The 26,819-nt window shown below is 36.1% G+C and overlaps 1 protein-coding gene across 4 annotated transcripts in view; it reads right to left on the bottom strand.

Annotated features, from left to right (window-relative positions):
• ANKHD1 (ankyrin repeat and KH domain containing 1) overlaps positions 1–26,819 on the bottom strand; it is a 153,332-nt gene that overhangs the window by 80,052 nt on the left and 46,461 nt on the right. For all 4 annotated transcript variants that reach the window (XM_004477843.5, XM_058279788.2, XM_012519396.4 and 1 more), the window contains exons 4-7: positions 26,143–26,290; positions 25,300–25,447; positions 19,381–19,614; positions 16,620–16,714 (exon numbers count right to left, since the gene is read on the bottom strand). In XM_004477843.5, coding sequence (XP_004477900.2) covers positions 16,620–16,714; positions 19,381–19,614; positions 25,300–25,447; positions 26,143–26,290 — 625 coding nt within the window. The remainder of the gene's footprint in view (positions 1–16,619; positions 16,715–19,380; positions 19,615–25,299; positions 25,448–26,142; positions 26,291–26,819) is intronic.

Here is a 26,819-nt window from a genome sequence, read left to right as displayed (position 1 = left end):
ACAGAAAAAAAGGTTTTTTTTCAGTATTAATTTTTTTTAAATTGTAAGAATCTTGTCTCAGCAGAGGAGCAGCTGTGTATTAAACATTCTCCTACTATGAACAAACATAAATGCTGAAAACATATATAAAGTGACTGTTCAGAAGCAGCAACCAACCTAAGGCTATGATCACTGAAAGAAAGGAGCAATGAGATGAATCCTACATTCAATCCAGCTTTCTCCCAGTGAGCATAATCTAAACCATGGCACAGGGAAATAAAGCTAATCAGAGAATGGTCATCACACTGGGTAAAGGAAACAAAGATCAAAATATGGGGCAGCCAGGATGGCTAGGACTTGGGAAGTGAGAGCACACAGTACCAGAAAAAAAACAAAGAAGAAACTAAAAAAAAAATCTATATAAAATTCTCCTCAGATACTTAGGCAAACTCCTGTGCTCTGCATGGCAGTGATGAGACTATGATGCTTAGCAAAGAATAGTTGCTGAAAGGCTGGAGACCAAGGGAGTTCAGACTCAGACAGAACAGAAAGAATGTGGTGAAAACCAGGACTTTAGTAGAGCTAGTATGCCATACCCAAGGAGTAAGGAACACAACCTAGGAGTAAGGGTAAAGCTGAAATTAACCCTCAACAGGATGAAAGTGATCCATTGATAATTTAAATGCCTGTCAGAAAAAAACTGAACACTCTTATAAAGAGAATGACATAATCCAGAGCCTCCAAAGGTATCACCCACTAGTTTCATAGTTTACAATAAAAATTACTAGACACATGAAAAAGGGCAGAAAAAAGCGTGTACTAATCTAGGGATAAAATAACCAATAAAAGTAGTTCCAAAAGTGAAGAAGATACAGGAGTTAGCAGAAAAGGACTCCAAAATAACTATTAATAACATGTAAAGACGCAGCTGTAAGACAAAATGAAGCAGTAAAGCATAAGACAACATGGATAAACCTGGAGGACATTATGTTGAGTGAAGCAAGCCAGACACAAAAGGACAAATACTGTGCGATTGTGTTACTATGAACCAAATATATTGTGAAACATATTATAGGATTAAAATTTTTTATATGTATCAAGTACATTTGAGAAATGTATGTTTTTATTCAACTGCGTTTTGTTTCTTTTTAAATTGTTTATATTTTTAATTATTAAATGTACAAAATAAAGAAAAAGAAAAAATTTGAAAAGGGAAAAATGGATGAATAAATTTCAACATAGTATCAGAATATAAAAACACAATGTCAAATACATTCAACATAAATGTCTAAACAAACCAATTAAAACACAGAGATTGGCAGAGTAGACTATAAAATATATGACCCAAATATACGCTTTCTAAAAGAAACTTGGGAAGTGGATGTGGCTCAAGCAATAAGGCCTCCACCTACCATATGGGGAGACTCCAGTTCAATCCCTGGGGTCTAATGGTGAAAAAGAAGAGAAAGCATGCCTGCACAGCAAGCCATGTGGGTGTCCAAGTGGTGAGCTGAGTGTGCACGTGGTGAGCCAAGTGCCCATGCAAGTGCCCGCATGCGAGCTGAATGCCCATGTGAGTGCCTGGGTGGTGAGTCGGTGCAGTGAGCCAGTGCCCATGCAAGGGAGTCATGCAGCAAGATGATGATCCAACAGAAGAGAGACGAAGGGAAGAGTCAAGGTGAATCATAGCACAGACCAAGAACTGAGGTGGCACAATTGACAGGGAACCTCTTTCCATATCAGAGGTCCCCAGGATCGAATTCCAGTGAATCCTAGAGAAGAAATATGAGAAGAGAAGACAAAAAGAGAAAGAGATACAGAATATCACATAGCAAATGGACACAGACAGCAAAAACAGCAGGGTGGGGTGGGGGGGGGTAAATAAATAAATAAATACTTTTTTCTTTCTTTTTTTTTTTTTAATGGGGCAGGGGGAGCAGATATGGCTCAAGCAGTTGAGCTTCTGCCTGCTACATGGGAGGTCCTGGGTTTGGTTTCCAGTGCCTCCTGAAAAATAGAATAAAATAAAATAATTAAAAAACAAAGAAACTCACTTCAAATGATATAGGCAGAGTAAAAGTAAAAGGCTAAAAAGGTACACCATGTAAACATTAATCAAAAGAAAGGAGGAGTAGCTACACCAATATCAGAAAATGCCATAGACTGAGAAGGACTATATGTAATGATAAAAGGGTCAATTCTCCAAGAAGTCACAGCAATTCTAAAAATGTATATGAACCAAGAACAGAGCCACAAAATATGTGAAGAAAATTCTGACAGAACTGAAAGCAGAAACAGACAGATCCACAATTATAGCTGACTATTCAACAACACTCTCTCAACAATTGTTAGAATTAGACAGAAAATTAGAAAGCATATAGAAGAACTCAATATCACCAATCAACAGGATCTAATTGACATTTATAAATACTCTACCCAACAACAACAGAATGTGTAAAGAATACACATTCTTTACAAGTAGCCACGGAACATATACCAAGATAGACATCCTAGCCATAAAACAAATCTCAACAAATTTGAAAGGAATAAAATCTTGAGTGAGTTTTCTGACCACATTGAAATCAAACTTGAAATTGATAAAAAATAGGAAAATTTCCAAAAACTTGGAAACTAAATAACCTATATCAAAATAATCCATGGCTCAAAGAAGAAATCTCAAGTAAAAAAACCACTGTATAAGCCCTGTCCCAATCAAAATGGTGGTATGAGATGTTCCAGGGCTCCATCCCCACAGAGAAACTAACAACCAATAAGAACTGGCAGAAACAACTTTCTAAAAGCTCCAGAAAACAGTTGCAACAGAGCAAGCACACTGAATCAAGAGTAAAATCTCATGGTGCTTTTGTGGGACTGTCCCCATTCTCACATGGCTGGTGTTCCTATTATGGGTTCCTGCTCCTGGTTCCAGAGGAAGCAAAGTAGATCTCATGCACATACTGGGTGCCTATCTGTCATTGCAAAACTATATGGTGGTGTCCTGAGGGACTGAACCTGCACACTCATCATGGGTTCACTGTCTCAGAACTTGCCCTATGTGTAGAGGCAGCTCAGAGTTGTCCTACAGAATGCTGTAGCAGAACAGTCGAATCACAGCTGCCTTGGTCAAAGGATTGCTGGCTGTGGGACATACAGTTGGTGCCCAGAACTCCGGGGAAGTGCAGTTTGTTTTTTTTTGACTGGAGAGAAGGGGACATCCAGACCAGCCCCCTATGAGATGCTGAAAGGAGTTCTTCAGGTTGAAAGGAAATGACACTAGACAATAGAGCAAAGCCACAAGGTAAGGATCTCTGGTAAAAGTAACAACATAGGTAAGTATAAATGCCAGTACTATTGTATTTTTGGTTTGTAACACCATTTTTCATTTCCCATAGGATCTAAAATGCGACTGCATAAGCAGTAATGATAAATCAATGTTTTGAGACTTATGATGTTGTGGCAGTTTGATATTATTTATAAATTCCAAAAAGAAATATCGATTCTGTTTGTAAACTGGTCTGTTCCTCTGGGTGTGATATCCCTTCAATTGTATTAAATTAAGAGGTTTCACTTTTACTTTATTAAATAAAGATTAGGGCTTTGATTTGAGCACATCGTTAGGGCATGTGGGGTTGAGTCCCTAGGCCCTTGGTGGGCAATATAAACAGACGCTCAATCAAGAACACAAAAGTAGATACAGAGAAGAACAACAAAGAAGAGAGACAGCTCTATAGACAGAGCAGACATCCTGGGAAGAGAGATGGGACGGATAGTTTGCTGCTGAGGAGAACAGAAAAGATGAGAAGCCCTGAGAGACAAAGCTGATGCCAGCCTACAGCTGAGAAGGGTGAACCCTCACAGACATCGCCCACTATCTTGCTTCAACACGTGGCAACAGAGTCTGGTGAGACAGTACCTCTTATGGTACCCTGAGTTGGACTCCTTAGGGCCTTGTGACTGTAAGCTTCTACCCCAAATAAATACCCTTTACAAAAGCCAACAGATTTCTGGTACTTTCCATCAGCACCCCTTTGGCTGACTAATACAAATGTATAAATACGTAATTTGTCACAAATACAACATAAAAGTGAGGGGATGGAAGGGTATAGGAACATAGTTTGTATAGGCTATTTAAGTTAAGTTGGTATCAAACCAAACAATCCTGTTATGGATTTAGGATGCTAAATTTAAGCCACATGGTGACCACAAGGAAGATACTGGGGAAAAATGCAGAGAAGGAAAGGAGAAGTGATTCTAAAAAGCTCACTATAAAAATTGACTAAATATAAAATAGGCAGTAACAGAAGAACTGAGGAACAAATAAGGTATAAGACATACAAAAACCACAGAGTTAAATGGTAGAATAAAGTTTTGCATTAACAGTAGTTATTTTAAACATAAATGGGTTAAACTTGCCAGTCAAAAGGCAGAGATTGGCAGAATAGATAAAAAAGCATGATACTGTTTACAAGAGACTCACTTAAATTCAGACACAAGTAGGCTGAAAGTGAAAGGATGGGGAAAAAAATTCCATGCAAATAGTAATCAAAAGCTATAACAGGAGATGGATGTGGCTCAACCAATTGGGCTCCTGTCTACATATAGGAGGTCCAGGGTTCGCAGTCCAGGGCCTCCTGGTCAGGGCAAGCTGGCCCACAGAGTGAGCTGGCCCACAGAGTGCTGGTCCATGTGGGAATGCCACCCTATGTAGGAGGACCACCCTGCGTGGGAGTGCTGGCCGATGCAGAGAGCTGGCACAGCAAGATGACTCAACAAGAGACACAGGAGAGACAAAAAGAAGACATAGCAGAACAGGAAGCTGAAGTGGCGCAAGAGAATGATTGCCTCTCTACCAGTCTGGAAGGTCCCAGGATCAGTTTCCAGAGCCGCCTAATAAGAATACAAGCAGACACAGAAGGATACAAAGTGAATGAACAGAGAGAGCAGACAACAGGGGGAATGGAGTGGGCGGGAAAAATAAAAAATAAATCTTAAAAAAAAAAAAAAAAGCTGTAACAATAGAGACAAAATGGACTTTTGGTCAAAAATGCTAAAGGGCCAAAGAAGGACACTATAAATATGTATATTTTTCATTAAAAATTTTTATTAAAGAATATCAACAAATATGCATAACCTCATACAGGGCTACCAAATATCACCCTACCACCAATGCCTTGCATTGTTGTGAAATATTTGCTACGAATTATGAAAGAGCATCCACAAAGTATTACTACTATTGCTCATATCTTACATTTGGTGTATTTCCCCCCCAACCCTATTATATTTTGTTCATACACCATACAATATACCTAAAGTATACAATCAATGGCATTTGGTATTAATCAAAAAGTTATGCATTCATCACATCAATCAGTATTATTTTCATTATTTAAAAAAAGTAAAAAACTAAAAACTAAACCACTATCATACCCATACATTAGCACTAATTATAAATCCTATGATGTGTTTTCACTATTTCTATTCATTTCCAAACAAGTTTTTACCAATTCTGCAGATGAAAGCAGGAAGATTGCATCCAGCATCCATGTGGAATCTAAGGCCCCTCTTGATATAGATGTGGAGTGGACACAACCATTCCAAGGTCCAAAGGATGGAGGAGTAGAGTATGGATTAGAGTGGATTTACTGATACTCTATTCATTAACTATTGTGATTAGTAATTGAAGAAAATGTGGCATTGGTGTGGAGAAAGTGGCCATGGTGGCTGCTGGGGGTAGGGAATGGGAGGAAGAGATGAGATGTGGGGGCGTTTTCGGGAGTTGGAGTTGTCCTGGGTGGTGCTGCAGGGACAGTTACTGGACATTGTATGTCCTCCCATGGCCCACTGGGTGGAATGTGGGAGAGTGTGGGTTATGATGTGGACCAATGACCATGAGGTGCAGCGGTGCACAGAGATATATTCACCAAATGCAATGAATGTCTCATGATGATGGAGGAGATTATTGTTATGGGGGAAGGAGTGGGGTAAGGGGGGTGGGGGATATATGGGGACCTCATATTTTTTTAATGTAATATTAAAAAAATAAAGACAAAAAAAAAAACAAACCCTCAGCTTTCTATTCTCTAAACACATTCTTTTCTCTGTTGACTTATATTCTAGCTTTTACCTCCATGAGTTTACTCATTATATTTAGCTAATAGTGAAATCAAACAATATATGTCCTTTCTGTGCCTGGCTTGCTTCACTCAACATAATGTCCTCCAGGTTCATACATGTTGTCATATGCTTCATAACTTCATTCCTTCATATAGCTGAAAATACTCCATTGTGTGTATATACCACAGTTTATCCATTTGTCAGTTCATGCACAGCTGGGTTGTTTCCATCTTTCGGCAACTGTGAATAACAGCACTATGAACATCAGTGTCCAGATCTTTGTTCGTGTATCCGCTCTCAGATCTTCTGGGTATAATATACCTAGTAATGGTATTGCCGAGACACAGGGCAGATCTATATTTGACTCCCTTAGGAACTGACAAACAGACTGCCATAATGGCTGTACCATTCTACATTCCAACAGTGAATAAATGTTCCTATCTCTCTACATCCTCTCCAACATTTGCAGTTTGATTTTTTTTTAAACAGTGGCCTGTCTAGTAGATGTGAAATGATATCTCACTGTTGCCTTAATTTGCATTTCCCTAATAGCCAAAGATATTGAATATTTTTTAATGTGTATTTTTTGCCATTTGTATTACTTCTTTAGAAAAATGTCTGTTCAGGTCTTTTGCCCATTTTTCGTAATTTGTCTCTTTGTTATTGAGTTGTAGGATCTCTTTATAAATCAGATATTAGACCCTTATTGGCTGTGTGACTTCCAAACATTTTCTCCCATGTAGTAGGCTGCCTTTTTACCTGAGTCACAATGTCCTTTGAGGTGCAGAGGTGTTTAATTTTGGTGAGGTCCCATTTATCTACTTCTTCTTTTGTTGCTCATGCTTTGGGTGTTAAGGTTTAAGAGATCCCCACCTACAACAATGTCTTGTAGATGTTTCCCTACATAAATTTTATCCTGGCTTTTATGTTTAGGTCTTTGATTCATTTAGAGCTGATTCTTGTATAGGAACTGAGATAAAGGTCTTCTTTGATTCTGTTGGTTGTAGATATCCAGCAGTTCTCCTAGCACTACTGAAGAGACTGTTCTGTCCCATAAAAGTGGACTTGGTAAACTTATCAAAAATCAGCTGACCATCACTTATTAGAGAATTATTAGAGCATTTTCATTATTCCAATAAAAATAATAATTATAATAAGCAAAAAAACAAACCAAAACAAAAAAACCTCTATCCCATAATAAATCACCTCTCTGATGCTCTAATGACTCAAGTGATAAATACACAACAATATGATTACACCAAATATCACTGATTATACACTTTGGGTGGATTGTATGCTTTATTAAAATGTATCAATAAAATAGATTTTTAAAAAATCAGTTGACTATAGACGAGATGGTCTATTTCTGAACTCTCAATTTGATTTAACTGATCAATGTGTTTAACTTTATGCCAATACCATGCTGTTTTGACAACTGTAGCTTTATTTATTTATTTATTTTTGTAGCTTTATAATTCATTCTAAGTGATGATGCCTGAGTCCCGACTTTACTCGTCTTTCTTTAGAATGTTTTTGGCTATTTGGGACCCCTTTCCTTTCCAAATAAATTTAGTAATTGACTTTTCTATTTCTGTAGGCTGTTGGAATTTTGATTGGGATTGTGTTAAAGGTATAAATCTGTTTGGGTAGAACTGACATTTTCATAATGTTTAATTTTCCAATATATGAACACGGAATGTCCTTCCATTGCTTTTGGACTGATTTGCTGTTCTTTTTCTAGTTTCTCCAGTTTTTCAGTTAGATCTTTGATTTAAGCGCGTTCTCTTTTTTAATACAGGCATTCAGGGCTATAAATTTCCCTCTCAGCACTGCCTTCACTGTATTTTGCATAAGTTTTGATAAGCTGCGTTGTTTTCATTCATCTTAAGATATCTACTAATTGAAAATGGCTTAAAAGAGAAAGTTTAAGATCATGTATATTACTAAAAGGAAAGATAAAAAATGTAAGATGGAACTGTATAGAATAGTAACATTGCATGTGAAATATGAATATGGGTGAAATCAATATGAATGCTACATATTGTATGATTCCATTTATACAAAATATAAATATAAATTAATTTATAAGGATAAAGTTAGATTAGTGGTTATGTAGGACTGGGAAGGACTGCTAAGGGCTGTGGAGTTTTTCTTTTTGGAGTAATGAAATGGTTCTAAAATTTTTTGTGTTGATAAATGCACAACGTTGTGATTATACTACAACCCACTGATTATTCACTTTTATAGATCGTATAGTATATGAATATATCTCAATAAAACTGCCTAATAAATAAATTAGTAATTGTGCAAGAATAGCAAAAATAGCAGCTATGTACAGCAGGGGAAGCATAGAGAGATTGAGAGGTGAAGAATTTTATTATTATTACTGAAATAATGAAAATGCTTTAATAATGATTGAAGTGATGAATGCACAACTATGTGACTATCCCAAAACCACTGATTGTATACTTTATTAATATTTATCAATAAAATTGATTTGTTAAAAAAAAGAATATCTACTATTTTCTCTCACAATTTCTTTGATCCACTGATAGTTTTAGAGTGTGTTCTTTAGACTCCATATATTTGCAAATTTCCCACTTTCCTGCCTACTGTTGATTTCCAGCTTAATTCCATTATGATCACAGAAGTTATTTTGTATAATTTCAATCTTCTTAAATTTACTGAGAACTGTCCTGTGGCCCAACCTGTGGTCTATCCTGGAAAAATATCCATGAACGCTTGAGAAGAATGCATAACCTGCTGATTTGGGGTGCAAAGTTCTATATATGTCAGGTCCAGCTTGTTTATCATATTGCTCAAGTTGTTTCTTTCTTTGTTAATCTTCTGTCTAGTTGTTGTTCTATCTATTGATGTCAGTGGCGTGTTGAAGTCTCCAAGTATTACTGAAGAGATGTCTATTTTCTCCCTTGAGTTTTGCCATAGTTTGGCTCATTTATTTTGGGGTACCCTAATTAGGTGCATAGATATTTATGACTGACTTCTTCCTAGTGGTTTGTCCCCTTTATTAATATATAAGAGCCTTCTGCCATCAATATTTTTTAAAAAGATTTATTTATTTATTCCCCCCTCCAATTGTTGTTTGCAGTCACCACCTGCTCTCTCTATCCATTTTCTGTGTGCTCTCTGTGTCTGCTTGTATTCTCTTTAGGAGGCACCAGGAACTGAACCTGGGACCTCCCATGTGGGAGAGAGGTGTTCAATTACTTGAGGCACCTCAGCTCCCTGGTTTGTTGTGTCTCTCATTGTCTTTTCTCTTTGTTGTGTCATCTTGTTGCATCAGCTCCTCCAGGAGGCACCAGCAACCAAACCCAGGACCTCCCATGTAGTAGGTGGGAGCTCAATTGCTTGAACTACATCTGCTACCCCTGCCATCAATTTTTTGCAGTTAAAAGTCTCTTTCGCCCAACACCAGTATAGCGTTCTTTTGGTAACCGTTTTCATGACCTATCTTTTTCCAACCTTGCACTTTCAGTGCATTTGTACCCTTGGGTCTAGGTTAAGTCTCCTGCAGACAGCATTTGGATGTTTCATGATTTCTTATGCATTCTGTCAGCTTATGTCTTTTGATTGGGGAGTTTAATCCATTAACATTCAAGGTTATTACTGTAAAGGTATTACTTCAACCACTTTATCCTTTGGCTTTCATATGTCATATCTTATTTTTGTCCATCTTTTTACCCTTTTTCTTTTTTTAAATTCATTTTTAAAAAAATATTACATTCAAAAAATATGAAGTCCCATTCAACTCCACCGCCCCCACCCCCCACTCCCCCCACTCCCCCCACAGCAACACTCTCTCCCATCATCATGACACATCCATTGCATTTGGTATAAGTACATCTCTGGGCATCGCTGCACCTCATAGTTAATGGTCCACATCATAGCCCACTCTCTCCCACGTTCCATCCAGTGGGCCCTGGGGGGATCTACAATGTCCCGCTTTTTACCCTTTCAGTTACCTTTGCTGATAGTCTACACTTCTACATACTTCTCTAAGCCCCTCTCTCTTTTCTTTTTTTTCTGGCTGCAGAGCTCCCTTTAGTGTTTCCTGAAGAGCTGGTCTCTTGCTTACAAACTCTGTTTCTGTTTATCTGTGAATAGTTAAACTCAGCTGTCACATCTAAAGGATAGTTTTTCTGGGTAAAGAATTCTTGGCTGGCAGTTATTCTCTTTCAGTACCTTAATTATATCATACCACTATCTTTTGGTTTCTGAAGAGAAATCTGCACCAAGTTTTATGGGACATCCCTTGCATGTGATGTTTCACTTCTTATTTGCTGCTTTCAGATTTTTTTATCTTTGACATTCTAAATATTATGTGTCTTGGGGTATGTCTATTTGAATTTACCCTAAATGGAGTTTGCTGTGCTTCCAGGAGACATATATTCATGTCTCTTATGAGAGCTGGGAAATTTCCAGCCATTATTTCCTCAAATACTCTTTCTGCCTCTCTTCCCTTCTCTTCTCTTTCTGGAACTCCCATAACACATATGTTGGTACACTACCTGTTATCATTCCCTACTCAACTGAGTCCCTGCTAAATTTTTTCCATTTTTTTTCTCTCTGTTCTCTCTTTTTAATTTCAGGTGTTCTGTCCTCTACATCACTGATTCTTTCCTCCATGATTTTAAATATGCAGTTGTATGCCTCTATTGTATTTTTAATCTCACTTACTATGTAGTTCATTCCCATAAGCTGTTACTTTTCTATCTAAAGTTTTTAATTTTTCTTTGTGCTTGCCCAGTGTCTTCTTAATGTCTTTTATTTCTTTAGCCATGTCGTCCTTCCACTCTGTGATTTGATTTAGGAGATTTGTATGAACTTTGTTGATTAGCTGTTGATTAGCTTGGTTATCATCTGGAGCTTTGACTTGTTTCTTTGCCTGAGTCATATCTTCCTTTTTCTTAATATGGCTGTAATTTTTTGCTGATGTCTAAGCATCTGTTTATGATGTTGAGTTTACTCTGATATTCAGTCTCTCTCTCCTGCCTAGGGGTTGACTGTTAAGTAGCTGTGTACTACCACTGTTCTTTAGTTGTTATATAAACTTTTTCTAGATATTTAAGATTGCCCCTGTTTAGCTGCTCAAATCAGGGCTAAGAACCCAGAAAAGGGGTGCAGGAGTGTTTCCAAGGACCTAGAAGAGGGATACGGTAATGGTATCTGATTGCCTCTTCCATTTATTTCTTACTATTTTCCCCTTTTTTGTGTGTACTTTCCTGGTCTGCAAGCAGATGGCGCTCTTCAGCAGACCCCTCAGCAAAGGTACCAGATGCTAGGGAGGAATGCATTCACTATAACCCTGCCTGGAGGGGCAGTGCAATGTCCTCCAGGTGGGCCAAGCCTGACAAATAAACTTTCTCAGAACTTGCTATCCTCCCTTGACTGGCCATACCCTGCCTCCATTGGTGTCTTCAGCCACCAGCCCAGGGCAGAACAGAGGGTATTTGAGAAGGCAAATTATCTTTAGCTACCTGCAGACCCTCAGGGCAAACAATGTTGGGGCACCAAACTGGTCTGGAAGTGTGGGTACTCCACCAATGTAACAGACCGAGTTCACTGGCCAAAATCTGAATTTGCCATAGGCTGTCTCTCTCTCTGCCTTTTCTTAGGGAGAAGGGCCCCTGCAACTCCCTCAGTCTGTAGCTGCCTCCCAGGGTCTGGAAGACCCAGTGCTGTCTACTTTGAAGATAGGGGGATGGGAGCCAGCAGCTGCTGCTACAGCTTTAGTCACAGGATTTTTCCAGCCAACTGAGACTCATATCCTTTGCCCCTCTCTCTTCTGGGTGGCACCTAGCCTTCCTCTGGTATTCTAAGCCTTAGAACAGTTTTCTGGACAATTTCTGCCTGTCCCAGCTATTTTTCTGGGAGAGAAGTGAGTCCTCTGCCTCTCTAATCCTTCATCTTCCCGGAAGTTCTGTTTCCTTGTTGAAGTCCAGTAAGTCCAGGACACTATATATTGATAATAGGGTCAGTTCCTTACAATATAAAGATTATAAACATGTATATAGCTTAAAATACATGAAGTAAATAGCGACAGATTTGAAGGGAGATATAAAAGGTTCTACATTAAAAGTAGGAGACTTCAATACACTGCTTTCAATAATGGATAGAATATCAAGCAGAAGATTAATAAGGAAATAGAAGACTTAAATCATACTCTCAACAAAGCAGACATATACAGAAAGCTTTTTCTAACTATACTACAGATTCTTCTCAAGTACACAAGGATCATTCTCTAGGATAGACCATTTTAGGTCACAAAACAAATCTCAATAAATTTAAAAAGACTGAACTTATACAAAATATCTTCTCTGACCACAATGGAATGAAGCTATAAATCAATGACAGGGAGAAATGGAAAATTCACATGTATGTGGAAATAAAACAACGTATTCCTAAGCAACCAAAGGGTCAAAGAAATCACAAGGGAAATTAGGAAATATCTTGAAAGAAATGAAAAGGAGAACACAGAATACCAAAACATACAGACTGCTGCAAAGGCAGTGCTCAGATGGAAATTTATGGCTCTAAATGCTTATATTAAAAAAGAAAGATCTCAAATCAGTAATCTAACCACAAGAAAAAGAAGAAGCTAGACCTAAACAGAAGGAAGGAAATAATAAAGATCAGAATGGAGAAAAATGAAATAGGGAATAGAAAAACAATAGAGAAAAATCAATGAGGGAACCAGATGTAGCTCAAGTGGTTAAGCACCTGCTTCCCATGTATGAGGTCCTGGGTTCGATTTCTGATACCTCCTAAATACAAAAACAAAACAAATGAAAAACACCAACTGTTATTGAGGAGCAGATGTAGCTCAGTGGTTGAGCACCTGCTTCCCATGTACTAAGCCCTGTGTTCAATCCTGGTACCTTCTTTAAAAAACAAAACAAAACAAACAACAACAACAACAACAAAAACTATGAAACCAAAAGTTGGTTCTTTGACCAGATAAATAAAATTCATAAAACTTCAGCTAGACTGACAACAAAAATAATAATAACAAAAATGAGAAATGAACGGAGAGCTATTACTACTGACTTCACAGAAATTAAAAGGGGTACAAGGAGATATTATAAATAATTGTATACAAATAAATTAGACAACATAGAGGAAATAGACAAATTCCTAGAAATACAAACTATCTAAAATGACTCAAGAAGAAATAAGATATTAACAGAACAATAACAAATAGAGATTGAATCAATAATCAAATCTCTCAATAAAAAATAAAACCAGGATCAGATGGCCTCACTAGTGAATTTTACTAAACATTCAAAGAAAAATTAATACCAATCCTTTTCAAATACTTCCCAAAAACTGAAGTAGAGGGAGGACTTCTTAATTCATTCTAAGAGGCCAGCATCAGTCTAATATGAAAAAACTAGAATATGCAAACTCATAGAGACAGAAAGTTGAACACAGGCTATCAAGGGACGGGGCAGGCAGGAAGAATGGGAAGTTAATATAAAATTGATATAGGATTTCTTTTGGGAGTGATGGGAAAGTATTGGTGTTGAGGGTAGTGCAACCTTGAGAATGTGATTAATCTTGCTGAATGGTATGCTTGGGAGTGGCTGAGGTGGTAAAGTTTATAATGTATGTTTCCACAATTAAAAAAAAAAAAAAAAAGAGCAACTAAGGAAACTATCACAATTAGATGCAATACATGATCCTGGATGGGATCCAATAATGGAGGAGAAAAGGTCCAAAAGGACATTATTGGAGCATCTGAAAAAAATTGGAATATAGACTGAAAGCTTTATCAGTATTAAAGTTCTTGAACTTGGTAGCTGTACTCAAGAAAATTACACATGTGGATGTTCTTATTCTTAAGAAATATATATGAAAGTATTAGGTGTTCAAGGAACATGATATATACAGCCTACTCTCAAATGTTTAGGGAATTGATAGATGGAAGAACTGACTAGTCAAAAGACGGACAGACAGAATGATGTGGCAACATGTTAAATTTGGTTCATCTAGGTATTTGGGGCAGGGGGTGGAGGGATCCTGGGGTTCTCTATGAGTTTTAAATTATTTTTGCAACTGTCCTATAATTTTGAAATTATTTCAAAACAAAAAGTTTAAGAAAAAATACATTGAACTGGATGAAAATGAAATTATATCATATCAAAACTTGCAGGACACAACTAAGGCAGTGCTGAGAGGAAAATTTACGGCACTAAATGCATACAATTAGGAAAAAGGAAGTCCTGAATGAATCATCTAAGTTTCTATCTCAAGAACTTAGAAAAAGAAGAGCAAAATAAACCCAAAGGAAGCAGAAAGAAGGAAATAATAGAGTGGAAATAAATAAAATAGAAAACAGGAAAACAGAAAGCCAAGAAAACTAAAAGTTGATTCTTTGAAAAGATCAGCAAAATAACAAAACTTTAACTAAGACTGATATTGATAAAATGGAATACTATATAAAATGAAAAAGAATACTGAAAAATGGGAAAACATGTATGATTCTCACACAATATCACTGATGAAACATGTCAGAATACTTATTGTATTATGCCACTTACATGAAGTTGAAAAACAGGCATAACCAATTTACAGGGTCAGAAGTTAAGAATTGTGGTTATGCTTGAAGGGGAATACTGACTGGGAAGAGGAATAGGGGAGAACTGACAGTTTAGTGTATATAAGTTATAGCCAAATTTACACGTATTTCTAGAAGTTTGAAAAAGTAGGACTTAAAAAAAATATTTCTGATTTACTCTATAATCAGAGTTAGAGAATCATTAATACAAACATTAAATTTTCTGATTGCTAATCGGGTTGTAGAGATTGTTAGCCCAGATTCTTTCTGTAATGTACTCTTCTGATTATTTTGAATTATTGGTATATTTTGGTAGATCAAGGACACAAGGACACCTTGTTCATAAATACAGCAATAAAAATATGACTTGGGAATTCCTTATATTAAGAAAGATTTTTGAAATTCTTAGAAGTTGTGCAAATATGGCTGCAAATTCTTTGCCATATCCCTCATCAAAAGATTAATTTTATTTCCCAGTCTCTTAAATCTGGGCTACCCCTTAACTGCTTTAACTCAAAGAATACAGAGTAAATGATGCTTTGCCAGTTCTCTTTCTGGAATGCTAATTTTTGAGATCCAGCTACCTTTAGAGAAGCCCAAGACGGTCACAGAGAGACCACACATGGCAAGAGAGAGGTCTCAGCTTTCCTATCATTCCCCACCAAGAAGCCAGACATGTCAGTTAAGCCATCTTAGAAATTTCACCAAGTTGCTATCTGACTATAGCTACATGATAGACTCCCCTATTTAGAGAGACCAAAAGAACTACCCAGTTAACCCACAGAATCATGATAATAAATACCTATTGTGGTATGTTGGGTGATACGTTAAATGACAGTAGGCAATTTTAGGAATTAACATAGGAGTAATTATGTGCTTGTTCAATCATCCCAAAAAACATTTGTGCTACCATATAATCTTGTCATTAAAAACTCAGTTCTGAACATTTCTTTATATTTGATGTACTCTCTATAGAAACATATATATGCATGATATCTATGTGCTTACAGAAGTAGTGGAAGAAAATAATTTCTGGGTTGATTTATGATCTAGTAATGTTGAAACCATTTTTGGTTTCCAGCCTATCTTATCAACAAAAGCTTATATTTGCTAAGTAATATCAGTTGAAATAATTTCATTTTGAAAATTTATGCTGTCAACAGAAAATTTATGTTAAATATGTACTGCAACTCTTAGTATATGTAAATAACACATTGTATGCATATATAGAATATGTCATTTTTACTGTCAAAAATTTTTCTATGATTCTAACAAATATTGCCATTCTAAAAATGTAGCTTAAATGAAAGTCAGAATAATGTTAGCGGCAAAGATAATGAGGTGAAAAAAAAGACCTAAACATAGGCAGGGCTACCATATAACCTTGGCACAATCTATCCATGATTGTGGTGGCCCTAGGACTCCTACTATCTAATAGCATGATTTGGGGTAAGATTCCTCAACTTCTTTGTTTTTCACCTTTCTGTTATAAAATACAGAATCTGACCTAAGCTTCCATTTTTTAAGATTTTATTTTATGTTGAAAGCATTACAAGTATATTACTCTCATACATAAAATGCTTGGATTAAAAACTAAATTCTAGATTATTATCAAAGGACATAATTAAAGGCTTTATAGGTTATTCATAGAGCATTTTAGTCAATATATTTTAAGTATTAATTTGTTTTATAATATTTTAATACGAAGCTACATTTGAAATATAAATCTAGTATTTCCAAAATCAGTGTCATCAATAGTAACTCTAAAGCCAAACACATTTGAGGATGACACCTGACCGTCCTCTTCCAAAAGCATAGATACTCAAGCATAAATTGTGTTTAAAATCATATTAAGAAATTATACAAACTAAAAACTAATTCTCAAAGGTTCTTAAACACATGCTCTTTTCTTCTCATCAAATCTCAAGTGAATGCAATGTAAAATTACCATGCAAGCCTCCATTAAAGCAGTATGCATCTCATCTGTTTTGTGTTCTTGATCAGCACCAGCTTCAAGCAGAAAGCGAACCATATCCAAATGTCCTTTAAAAAAAAGGATATAATTTTTAAATCTTTATTTCCAAAGAATTGACTATTACTTTAATACGTAAGTATTACAATGAGGTTATCTTTTTCTTTGATAGTTATACAAAAATTTATAAGAGAAATTATTTTGCATTCAAGAAATAAATAAAAATGACTTTTCAAGCAAGCCAACCCAAAATAACAGACAGACTCCCTTCAAGGTCTTATTATTTAGGTTTTAACAGTTGATATAGTCCAAAGTGTATAACTCAAGTAAAATAACAATATTTTTTATTTAATCTATATAAACTATCAATTCAAAACACTGAAATCAAATAGAAGGCCAGGTCAAGTATCTTGGATCATATTTTTCAGAAAAACAGCTCTAAAATAATAACCATAAACTCACTGTGGCAATAAGCGTCACAGAAAACTCCATTTAAAATAATTTCTCACTTTCTTCATACATTTTAATATATAAGAAGCTCTAATAGTCAGTAAGAAAAAGACAAACACTTGAGTAGAAAAATGGATAAAGGACATGAAATGATCATTCAAAAAAATGCAAATGAGTATTACACTGATGAAAAAGATATTAAACCTTCCTATTAAAGGGATGTAAATTAATATGACACCATTTTTTACTATCAAAATGGCAAATGTTAAAAAGAATGATAATATCCAATGTTGATGAGGGTGTAGGATAGGGTAAAGGGTAGTCTCAAACATTGCTGTTGGGAGTATAAATTGATTTAACCTCCTTTCTAGAAGGCAATTTGGCAATATGTAGCAAAAGCCTTACTAATATTCATACCCTTTGACCCAGGAATTCAAATTTGACTTCCAGGAATTTATCATAAGAAAATAAGGAGAGATTAGGCAAAGATGTCTGTACAAGATGTTATCAGTGTTTTTAATAATAGTGAAAAACTGGGACCAACAAAAGTGTTCAACAATAGGCAATTACGGTTCATCCATTTGATACATAAGGGAGACTACTAATTCCCTACCCCAATATCCATTCTCTTATTCTTCCTTAATAGCAGAACTCTTGATTTCTCTGGGTAGCAACATGGCTACTAAAAGATTGCTTTTCCCAGCCACTCTAGCAGCTATGCGTAGCAAATGAATAATAAATGGGAGTTATAAAGTAGCATGTCTAGCAAGACTTCTTAAAGGGAGTTTACCAAATTGGAAGGCACACTCCCATTTTGTCTTCCCCTTTCCTTACCCCTCCCTTCCCCTTCCTTTCCTTTCCTTTTCCTTCCTAGAGTATGGACAGCTGAAGCACCAGCTGCCATCTTGGATTATAGGTAAACTTGAGTATAAGAAGTCACACACTGGGAAGCAGATTTGGCTCAAGTAGGCTTCCGCCTATTGTGTGGGAGGACCTGGGTTCGATCCCTGGAGCCTCCTGGTGAAAAAGAAGAAGAGAAAGCGTGCCTGTGCTGTGAGCCAGTGCCTGTGAGAGAGTGCCCGCACGGTGAGTCGGTGAGCGTGAGTGCCCACATGGGGAGCGCAAGCACTCGCGTGGTATGCCAGTGCCCAAGTAAGTGCCTGCACAGTGAGCCAATGCCTGTGCAAGTGAGTCATGCAGCAAGATGAGGAGGCAACAAAAGAGAGACAAAGGAAGAATCAAGGTGAAGTGCAGCAGAAACCAGGAACTAAGGTGGCACAATTGACAGGGAACCTCTTTCCACATCAGGAGTCTACAGGATTGAACCCTGATGAATCCCAGAGGAGAGAAAATGAGAAGAGAAGACAAGAGAGACAGCAAAAACAGCAGGGTGGGAGGAGGGTAAGGGGGGAAAATAAATAATCTTTTTTTAAAAAAAGTTACACACTAGAGTGATAGAGGAGAAAAATAGGATTCTGAGCTCTTAATGACAATGTAATTGTCATACTAGTCCTGGACTAGTCCTGGACTGCCTGCCTTTGCGTTTGTTTCTTTATGTAAACATCAATATGTTCACATCACTAGTAATTTGGGTTTTGGACATATGCAGTCAAATCTAATCCTATTAATAACTGAAATAATGAAACACTATGAGACCATCAAAAGCCATGAGAAAAGAACATTTATTGAGAAGGGAAAATGGCCATTATATAATGCTAAATAAAATAGGCAGGCTACAAGACAGGGTTAGTGTATGACTATTTTGTTTAAAGTACACATAAATATATTTGTTTATAAACAGGCTTAGAAAAACATAGGGAGTATGTACACTAAAATATTGTTTACAGTGCTTTTTATCTTTAGATGGTAGCTTTACATATTTTTAAAAAATTTATTTTCCTTGTGCTAGTCTGTTATTTTCAGGTTATCTACATCCAGTGTGTATTATTATTATCATCATCATCATGCATGTGTATCATTTTAAAAATAAAGGTTGGAAAACCATATATAATAAAAGTTATCAAATAATGGAGAGCCTCTACATCTGTGCTAAAAGGCTTGGTTGACTTTATAGTAAACTGAATAAATTTGAATTAAAATAATAAACATATACTAGGAAATTGTACTCTAGGAAATACAGATTAAAGTGGACTTTCTATATAATTTACAAGCCAGATTATTTTATAGCACAGGAAAACAAACAATATAAAATTAACTCAATACTCACATATTCAAATATTCAAAGTTGTTATTTAAAAAACCGTGTAAATATTCATACATAGAGTACCTTTGTAGCATGCAAGTGTAAGAGCACTTTCTTTGAACTCATTAGAATGAGTGTTGATGCCTGCACCATGATCTAGAAGAACTCTTGCAACTTCCACATGACCTGCACTGGCTGCTTCCATTAAGGGGGTATGTCCATTCTCATTATGATCTTCTATGTTTGCACCTTCATTAAGTAGCACTTTCACAATGTCAACAAATCCTCCAGCGCAGGCGTAAGTTAGTGCAGTATTTCCTAAAAATGAATAAAAAGAAATACAAAATTTTGACAAAATAATGACAATTATGATTATGCTACTGCTCTAGTTATATCTCTTCATTTCCTTTACTTAAACTGCTAACCTATCAATGCAAGTATTTTTTTAATTGGTTGGAAATACCATCTTAATCTTATTGATTGAAATACTTTTTTAAAAAGGGAAACAAACACCCTGATATAAAAGACCACATATTGTATGATTCTATTAATATAAAATGTTCAGAAAAGGGAAATCTATAGAGATAGAAAGATTAGGAGTTATCAGAGACTGGGGGTACTATTAAGTGGGCACAGGTATTTTTTTTGTGGTGATGGAAATGTTCTTAAATTAGACTGCATTGGTTGCACAACCCTATAAATTAAAAAAGAAATCATTATTGCACACTTAAAACAGATGACTTAAACAGTATGTAAATTATACCTCAATAAAGCTGTTTAAAAAGAGAATAAAAGGATAATTTTAACAAAAGATGTTCAAAAGACTTGTATGCTGAAAACAAAACATCACTGAAAGAAATTAAAGACATCAATAAATGAAAAGGCATCCTATGATAGGCAATCCCTATTCAAAATTTGTGCTGGTTTTCTTGTTGAAATTGACAAATTGATCTTGAAATAAGGGACCCAAAATAGCCAAAACGATCTTGGAAATGAAGAACAATGTTGGAGAACTCACAGTTCCTGATTTCAGGTCTTAGTATAAGGCTACAGTAATCAAAACAGAGTGGTACAGGAATTATGAAAGATGTAAAGACCAGGGGAATTGAAACTGACAATGCAGAAATAAACCCTTATATTTAAGGTCAACTGATTTTCAACAAGGATGCAAGATAATTCAGTGGAGAGAGTATAATCTTTTCAACAAATAGTTGGGACAACTGGATACCCATATGCAAAGGAATGAAATTGGGCCCTGACAATCTCATATACAAAAATAAACTCAAAATGGATCATAAACCTAAATGTAAGGGCTAAAATTATAAAATTTTTAGAAGAAAACATAAGTCATCAATCTTCATGACCTGTGATAAGGCAATGATTTACTGGATAGGACAACAAAAATACAAACTACAAAAGAAAACAAATATTTGCAAATCATGTATCTGACAAGTGACTAGTTCCAGAATGAAGAACTGTTATAGCTCAACTAATAAAGACAAATAATTTAAAAATGGGCAAAGGATTTTAATTGTCATTTCTCCCCCAAAGAAGATATACAAATGGCCAATAAGCACATGAAAAGATCCTTAGTCTCATTATCATTAGTGGTTAGGGGAATACAAATCAAAACCACAACGAGATACAGCTAGGATGGCTAAAACAAAAACACCACCAGACAATCAAGTATAGATGAGGATATGCAGAAATTGGAATACTCTTACATTGCTACTGGAAATGTGAAATGATATAGCCGCTTTGGAAAAGGCTGGCAGTTCCTCAAAAAGTTAAACATAGAATTACCATGATTTGGCAATTCCATTCCTAGGTATATATCCAAGAGAATTAAAAACATATGTCCACACAAAAACCTGCACACAAATGTTCTTAGCAGCATTATTCATAAGCCAAAAACTGAAAACAATCCATAAGTAATGAATGGGTAAACAAAATGTGATATACATATATAATACTATTCAGCAACAGAGAGGCATGAAGTACTAATACATAGTATAACAAGGATAAACCTTGAAAACATGCTAAGTGAAGAGAGCCAGACACAAAAGGTCACATATTATATTATTCCATTCATATGAAATGTCCAGAAAAGGCAAATCCATAGATAGAATGTGATTGCTAAGGCAGGGATGGGGGTGGGAAGAGTGGGGAATGACTACTGATGGATATGGGGTTTCTTTTTGGAGTGATGAAAACATTCTAGAATTAGATGGAAGTAATGGTTGCACAACTCTTGTGAATATCCTAAAACCCACTGGATTTGCACATTTCAAAGAGTAAATTTTATGGGATGTTAATATTACCTCAAAAATGCTGTAAGAAAAAAAAAAAAAGTGGCTACATTTGTACTGGATCTCAAAAGATGAGTAGGATTCCCAGAGGTGCAGAAGGCATTTCAGGGTCAAAGGAAAAAGCAAAAGCAAAAATAGATGGCTGGAATAGTCAGTACCCCATACAATTGCAATGTGATGCTATGGTTTTCAGCATTAATCTCTCCCTAGACTTCTAGCCTTGGAATATGGAAAGAGTCCTAGGAATCTGTATTTTTTAACAAGTTCCATAAGTGCAACTTGTTTAATAAAGAATGAATAAAAAACTACCTTCACCTCAGATAAGCTCCTTCCCTCTTTCCATATGTCCACTCCCTTTTCTAAAATAAAGGATCAGTCTGGTGGTTTCCAAATTGTGTTTCAAAGAACCTCAAAATGTCCCCCAAAAGATACTCAGAAACAACAGAGAGGAAATGAGGAGGACCAGGAGCCAAAACTCTAAGGCCCCATTTACCCCTACTTAGATCATCTGCCCTTTTATCTATGTATTATTATATACTATACTCCCAAATGTTATTTTGTTTAAAGTAAGGTTTTTTTTTTTTTGGCCCAAAACAACTTTAAAGGCCACCCTAATTGGATGACCCTCAAGAATTCTCAGGGAAAAATTAAAAATCTTCTTGATGGCAGTAACCTATTTTTATTGATTATTTCTCAAAGGCATAGGATGCTGTTAACCACAAACCAGCTATTTATCATATTAACTTAAAATCTTGCAGTGGTTCAACAATCAATGAGTGGCAACAACAACAAGATTTCAACTATGTAATTTTATACATTAAAAATAACGGAAGGAAATAGATAAACATGGCAAAAGCAATAGCCACTGTGCCATGGAAATTATGGAAGAGCAATACTTTATCCTTACTACTTCTCTGCATTTTTCAAGTGTTTTTACAATGAGCATATATTACTTTTTAAATCAGACAAAAAATTAAGTAAATAAGCTGGTGGTTCACCGACATTTTCTAAATTACATTGTTTTCTTTTATAGAAAGCAGAAACTTTAATTAATAAAAGGAACCACTTTCAGAGGTGCCAATTAAAGTATGCACCAAGCTGCTCAGCAGAAATAAGTGGCAGGCAGAGTGGGTTCCCCTTTCTAAGACAAGTGTTCTCATTCTATATTTAAATAAATTTTATACAAAAGCAGAAAAAAAAAATAGGGAAACATCAGGGCTACCTTGGTGGGTGGTAGCAGTAGTGATGGCGATGGTAGCGGCAGCAGTAGCAATAGTAGTAATGGCTTTTTGGCCATCTGCAGTATTGCCATAGCACTTAAGTACTTAATATTCTGTTGGATAACTGTTTTGATTGTTTCATATATGTTACTTAGTATTATCTCTTTGACTAGATGGTAACCTACTTGAAGAAAGGGATTACACTTAATATATCTCCAACTGGCCAAGCACAGAGCTGGACATAAAAATAAACAACAGATACATTTTGGTCAAAACCTTTAAAAACACAATATTTGGCAAGCTTTAAATGACTCTTTACAGATGCCTTCTAATACTATGAACTTTATAATTTCCTTAATGTATTAAGCATTTCCTAAAAAACAAAAAAAAATACCCTGGAAAGGGTTTATTATAAACAGGCCATTTTACCTCTCTTCTTAATTCATAAGCTTATCATGTAAGATAAACTGCCATGCTGAAAAGTCACTTATTGTTTTTCATCTACAATACTCCAATGTATAATTCAAAATTATTCCTTTTTCTTTCACAATTTTACAATCTAGAAAGATTTCCTTTATGTTATTTATTTTTTCATTTTCTTTTACCTCTCTTTTGTTTACAGAGTTACTCATAAGGTTACTCATTGTTTTAGACACACTTTCCTCCTGACACATATTTTAACCTACATTTACAGTTTGACCTAAAGCAAGCATTATTCCAGTTAAGCAAGCATAACCCCTCCAAAGAAAAATTCCTTTAAAAGGACATCAGGGAAACAGACTTGGCCCAGTGGTTAGGGCATCCGTCTACCACATGGGAGGTCCGTGGTTCAAACCCTGGGCCTCCTTGACCCGTGTGGAGCTGGCCCATGCGCAGTGCTGATGCGCTCAAGGAGTGCCACCCCACGCAGGGACCCGCGTAGGGGAGCCCCACGCGCAAGGAGTGCACCCGTAAGGAGAGCCGCCCAGTGCGAAAAAGTGCAGCCTGCCCAGGAATGGCGCCGCCCACACTTCCCGTGCCGCTGACGACAACAGAAGTGGACAAAGAAACAAGACGCAGCAAACAGACACAGAGAACAAACAAATAGGGGAGGCGGGGGAATTAAAAAAAAAAAAAAAGGACATCAGCCCTTGGTTTGCCACTTATTTCTTTCCTATTTTTGAGGGCTTCATTTATTAAAGGGATGGGGAGGTAGTTTAACCATCTAGGAGTAGTATACTGAAAAGGACTGTTTTAAAGGTTCAGCAAGAAAACCATTATTTCAGAAGCCAATTTGTTTAGAATTCAACTGTTCTACCCTCTTCAACATTTTGTTATATTACCACAACAAAGAAAAAGTGGTCAGCAAAATGGCCTACAATCTCTTCTAGGGAATCTCGCTCATTTTAAAAATAAATTAAGCTGCATATAAAATTTATTTAAAAAAATTTTTTTTAAATAAATAAATAAAATTTATTTAATGGTATGAAACACCGATAAACTTTCATTATTAAAAATATTTTTAAAACCATGTAGTTGCCTCACAATTGTATACATTAAGTTCAAGGAAACTCACTACCAAAATGGTAACTAAAATTCAAGACAGGTGATCAAGGCTCCTCTTGCCTCTGATTATGGGAAGCATAAATAATCGAAAAAAGTAGTCCTTTCTTGGGTAGCTCCCATGCAGCCACAAGAATATCTTATTAGTAAATGTATTCATTACACTAGACATGAAAAACCCTAAAGGGTAAATAAATACTCTCAGGTTAATCATTAGCCCAAAGTCAAGGAAACTAGATTTAAATGAGATAAAGAATTACACAGTTCATAATTTTGGCTCTTTATGCACTACATATCATTGTGGCAAAAAAGAAAGTGCCGGGAAACGGACTTTGGCCCAGTGGTTAGGGCGTCCGTCTACCATATGGGAGGTCCGCGGTTCATACCCCGGGCCTCCTTGACCCGTGTGGAGCTGGCCATGCGCAGTGCTGATGCGCGCAAGGAGTGCCGTGCCACGCAAGGGTGTCCCCCGCGTAGGGGAGCCCCACGCGCAAGGAGTGCGCCCGTGAGGAGAGCCGCCCAGCGTGAAAAGAAAGAGCAGCCTGCCCAGGAATGGCGCCGCCCACACTTCCCGTGCCGCTGACGACAACAGAAGCGGACAAAGAAACAAGACGCAGCAAATAGACACCAAGAACAGACAACCAGGGGAGGGGGGGAAATTAAATAAAATAAATAAAATCTTTAAAAAAAAAAAAAAAAAAAAAGAAAGTGCCCTCAACTGTCCAGCTCAATAAAATAGAATCTAAATTGGTATTAAAGATTTTTGAAGGTATCAAACTAATCTGTATTTCACTCAGAGATTCTACACAAAGAGCTCAGGTTTTTCCACAGGTTTACAACTGGTTTTCCCAGGAATCAAATTTTTATCTCTAAGGTTATGCTTAATTATATCAAGATATTTCCCCCCAATTAACATATCATTCTCTACATACCTGTTGCAGACTGGGAGTTGACATCTGCACCATGAAGAAGTAATAGTTTCACAATATCTATATAGCCCCCACTGGAAGCTGCCATTAGGGGAGTTATGTCTCCTTTATTCCCTCTATCTTCAACATTAGCATGCATAGCAAGCAATACCTTTAAAACACATAAACACATAGAAAGAAATCATCATTTCTTATTATTAATACTATTTCTAGAGAATATACTGAATCTGGGGAGAAAATCTTTTAGAGAAGGTACATAATCACCTTTTGGAAAAATAAGTCAGTATTCACTATTCAAAATGCCTGATCATACGCTATATTTTTTACAATACCATTGCTTATTAATCTTTAGGTAATGTAGGTAATCACATTATCCATCCCTATTATAATGTGACTGTTCTTGTCAAAAAATATGTGGTATGCTTGGGATTATTTAGCAAGAGGGGAGAAGAATAAGACAAACTAATCAGTAAAAATATGGCCATTTCCCAATATTGCTCTAACAGAAGGAAAAAAACTGAAAGAATTGGGATAATCTGGATGCAATGAAAATCACTACTCTCCAGTAAAATTTGTATATTATTTCTGAAGACAAGTTTAAAACAAGATTATTATTTCTTTCTGTTACATTAATATAAGCTTTCAGTAAGTCTTAGTGGCAGAAAAATGGACAACACCCACCTGCACACACAAGCAACAAAAGTAATTGCATTGTTTCTATTTTACCTATTTCCAAAAAGAGAAGGGGCCCAAGGCCCTGGCCTCTAATTTTAATTTCTTTTGTAAATGATGAAAGGAAATAAAACCCTTCCACAAATTTAATCACTAAAGATTATTTCTGCTTACTTGTGCTAATTCATAATACCCTGCTGAACAAGCCAAACACAGCAGACTCTCTCCTTCTTCTGTATGTTCATTTACACTTCGGCCTTCATCTAGCAATTTGCGAACAGCATTCACATCCCCATCTGAACAAGCTTCTGCCAAACTGCGACTTAAAACAAAGCCAGTCAACAATGAATTGATGCAGAAAAATTCAGGGTCTAATTATAATAAATCACATTAAATATAAAGAGATAATCACACATAGAAAAATGCTGATATATTAAGGGAAAAAAATTGCATGAACAACTTGTTTGCCGAACATCTGTTGGCAACTCTAATATTTAAATATGTCAATCTAGTCAGAAAGGCAGTAAGTGAATAGAAAAACAGCTTGTCATTTTATCTTTCAAAATGTTCCAGCATATTGTCATATTAAATTTTTAAATAAAGTTTCTTTAAACTCTACTAGTATCTCTTTACAAACTGTTTTGAACAATACCTTTAATGTAAAGATTCTCCAAGATTTTTTAGGATATAATCCTATGGCTTAAAATTTTACCTAGTAATACTCAAAGTGAAAATCTAAGTAAAACAATTTTACTACAGAGTGACAGATGAGTACCAAACTTTAATGTAAATACAAATCATCTAAGTTTCTTATTAAAATGCATATTCTGATTCAGGAGCTGTGTGGTGGA

This window comes from Dasypus novemcinctus, chromosome 2, assembly GCF_030445035.2.
Source record: "Dasypus novemcinctus isolate mDasNov1 chromosome 2, mDasNov1.1.hap2, whole genome shotgun sequence".
Lineage (NCBI taxonomy): Eukaryota > Metazoa > Chordata > Mammalia > Cingulata > Dasypodidae > Dasypus > Dasypus novemcinctus.
The sequence above is the reverse complement of the archived record's forward strand: the minus strand, read 5'-3'. Positions and strand labels throughout refer to the sequence as shown.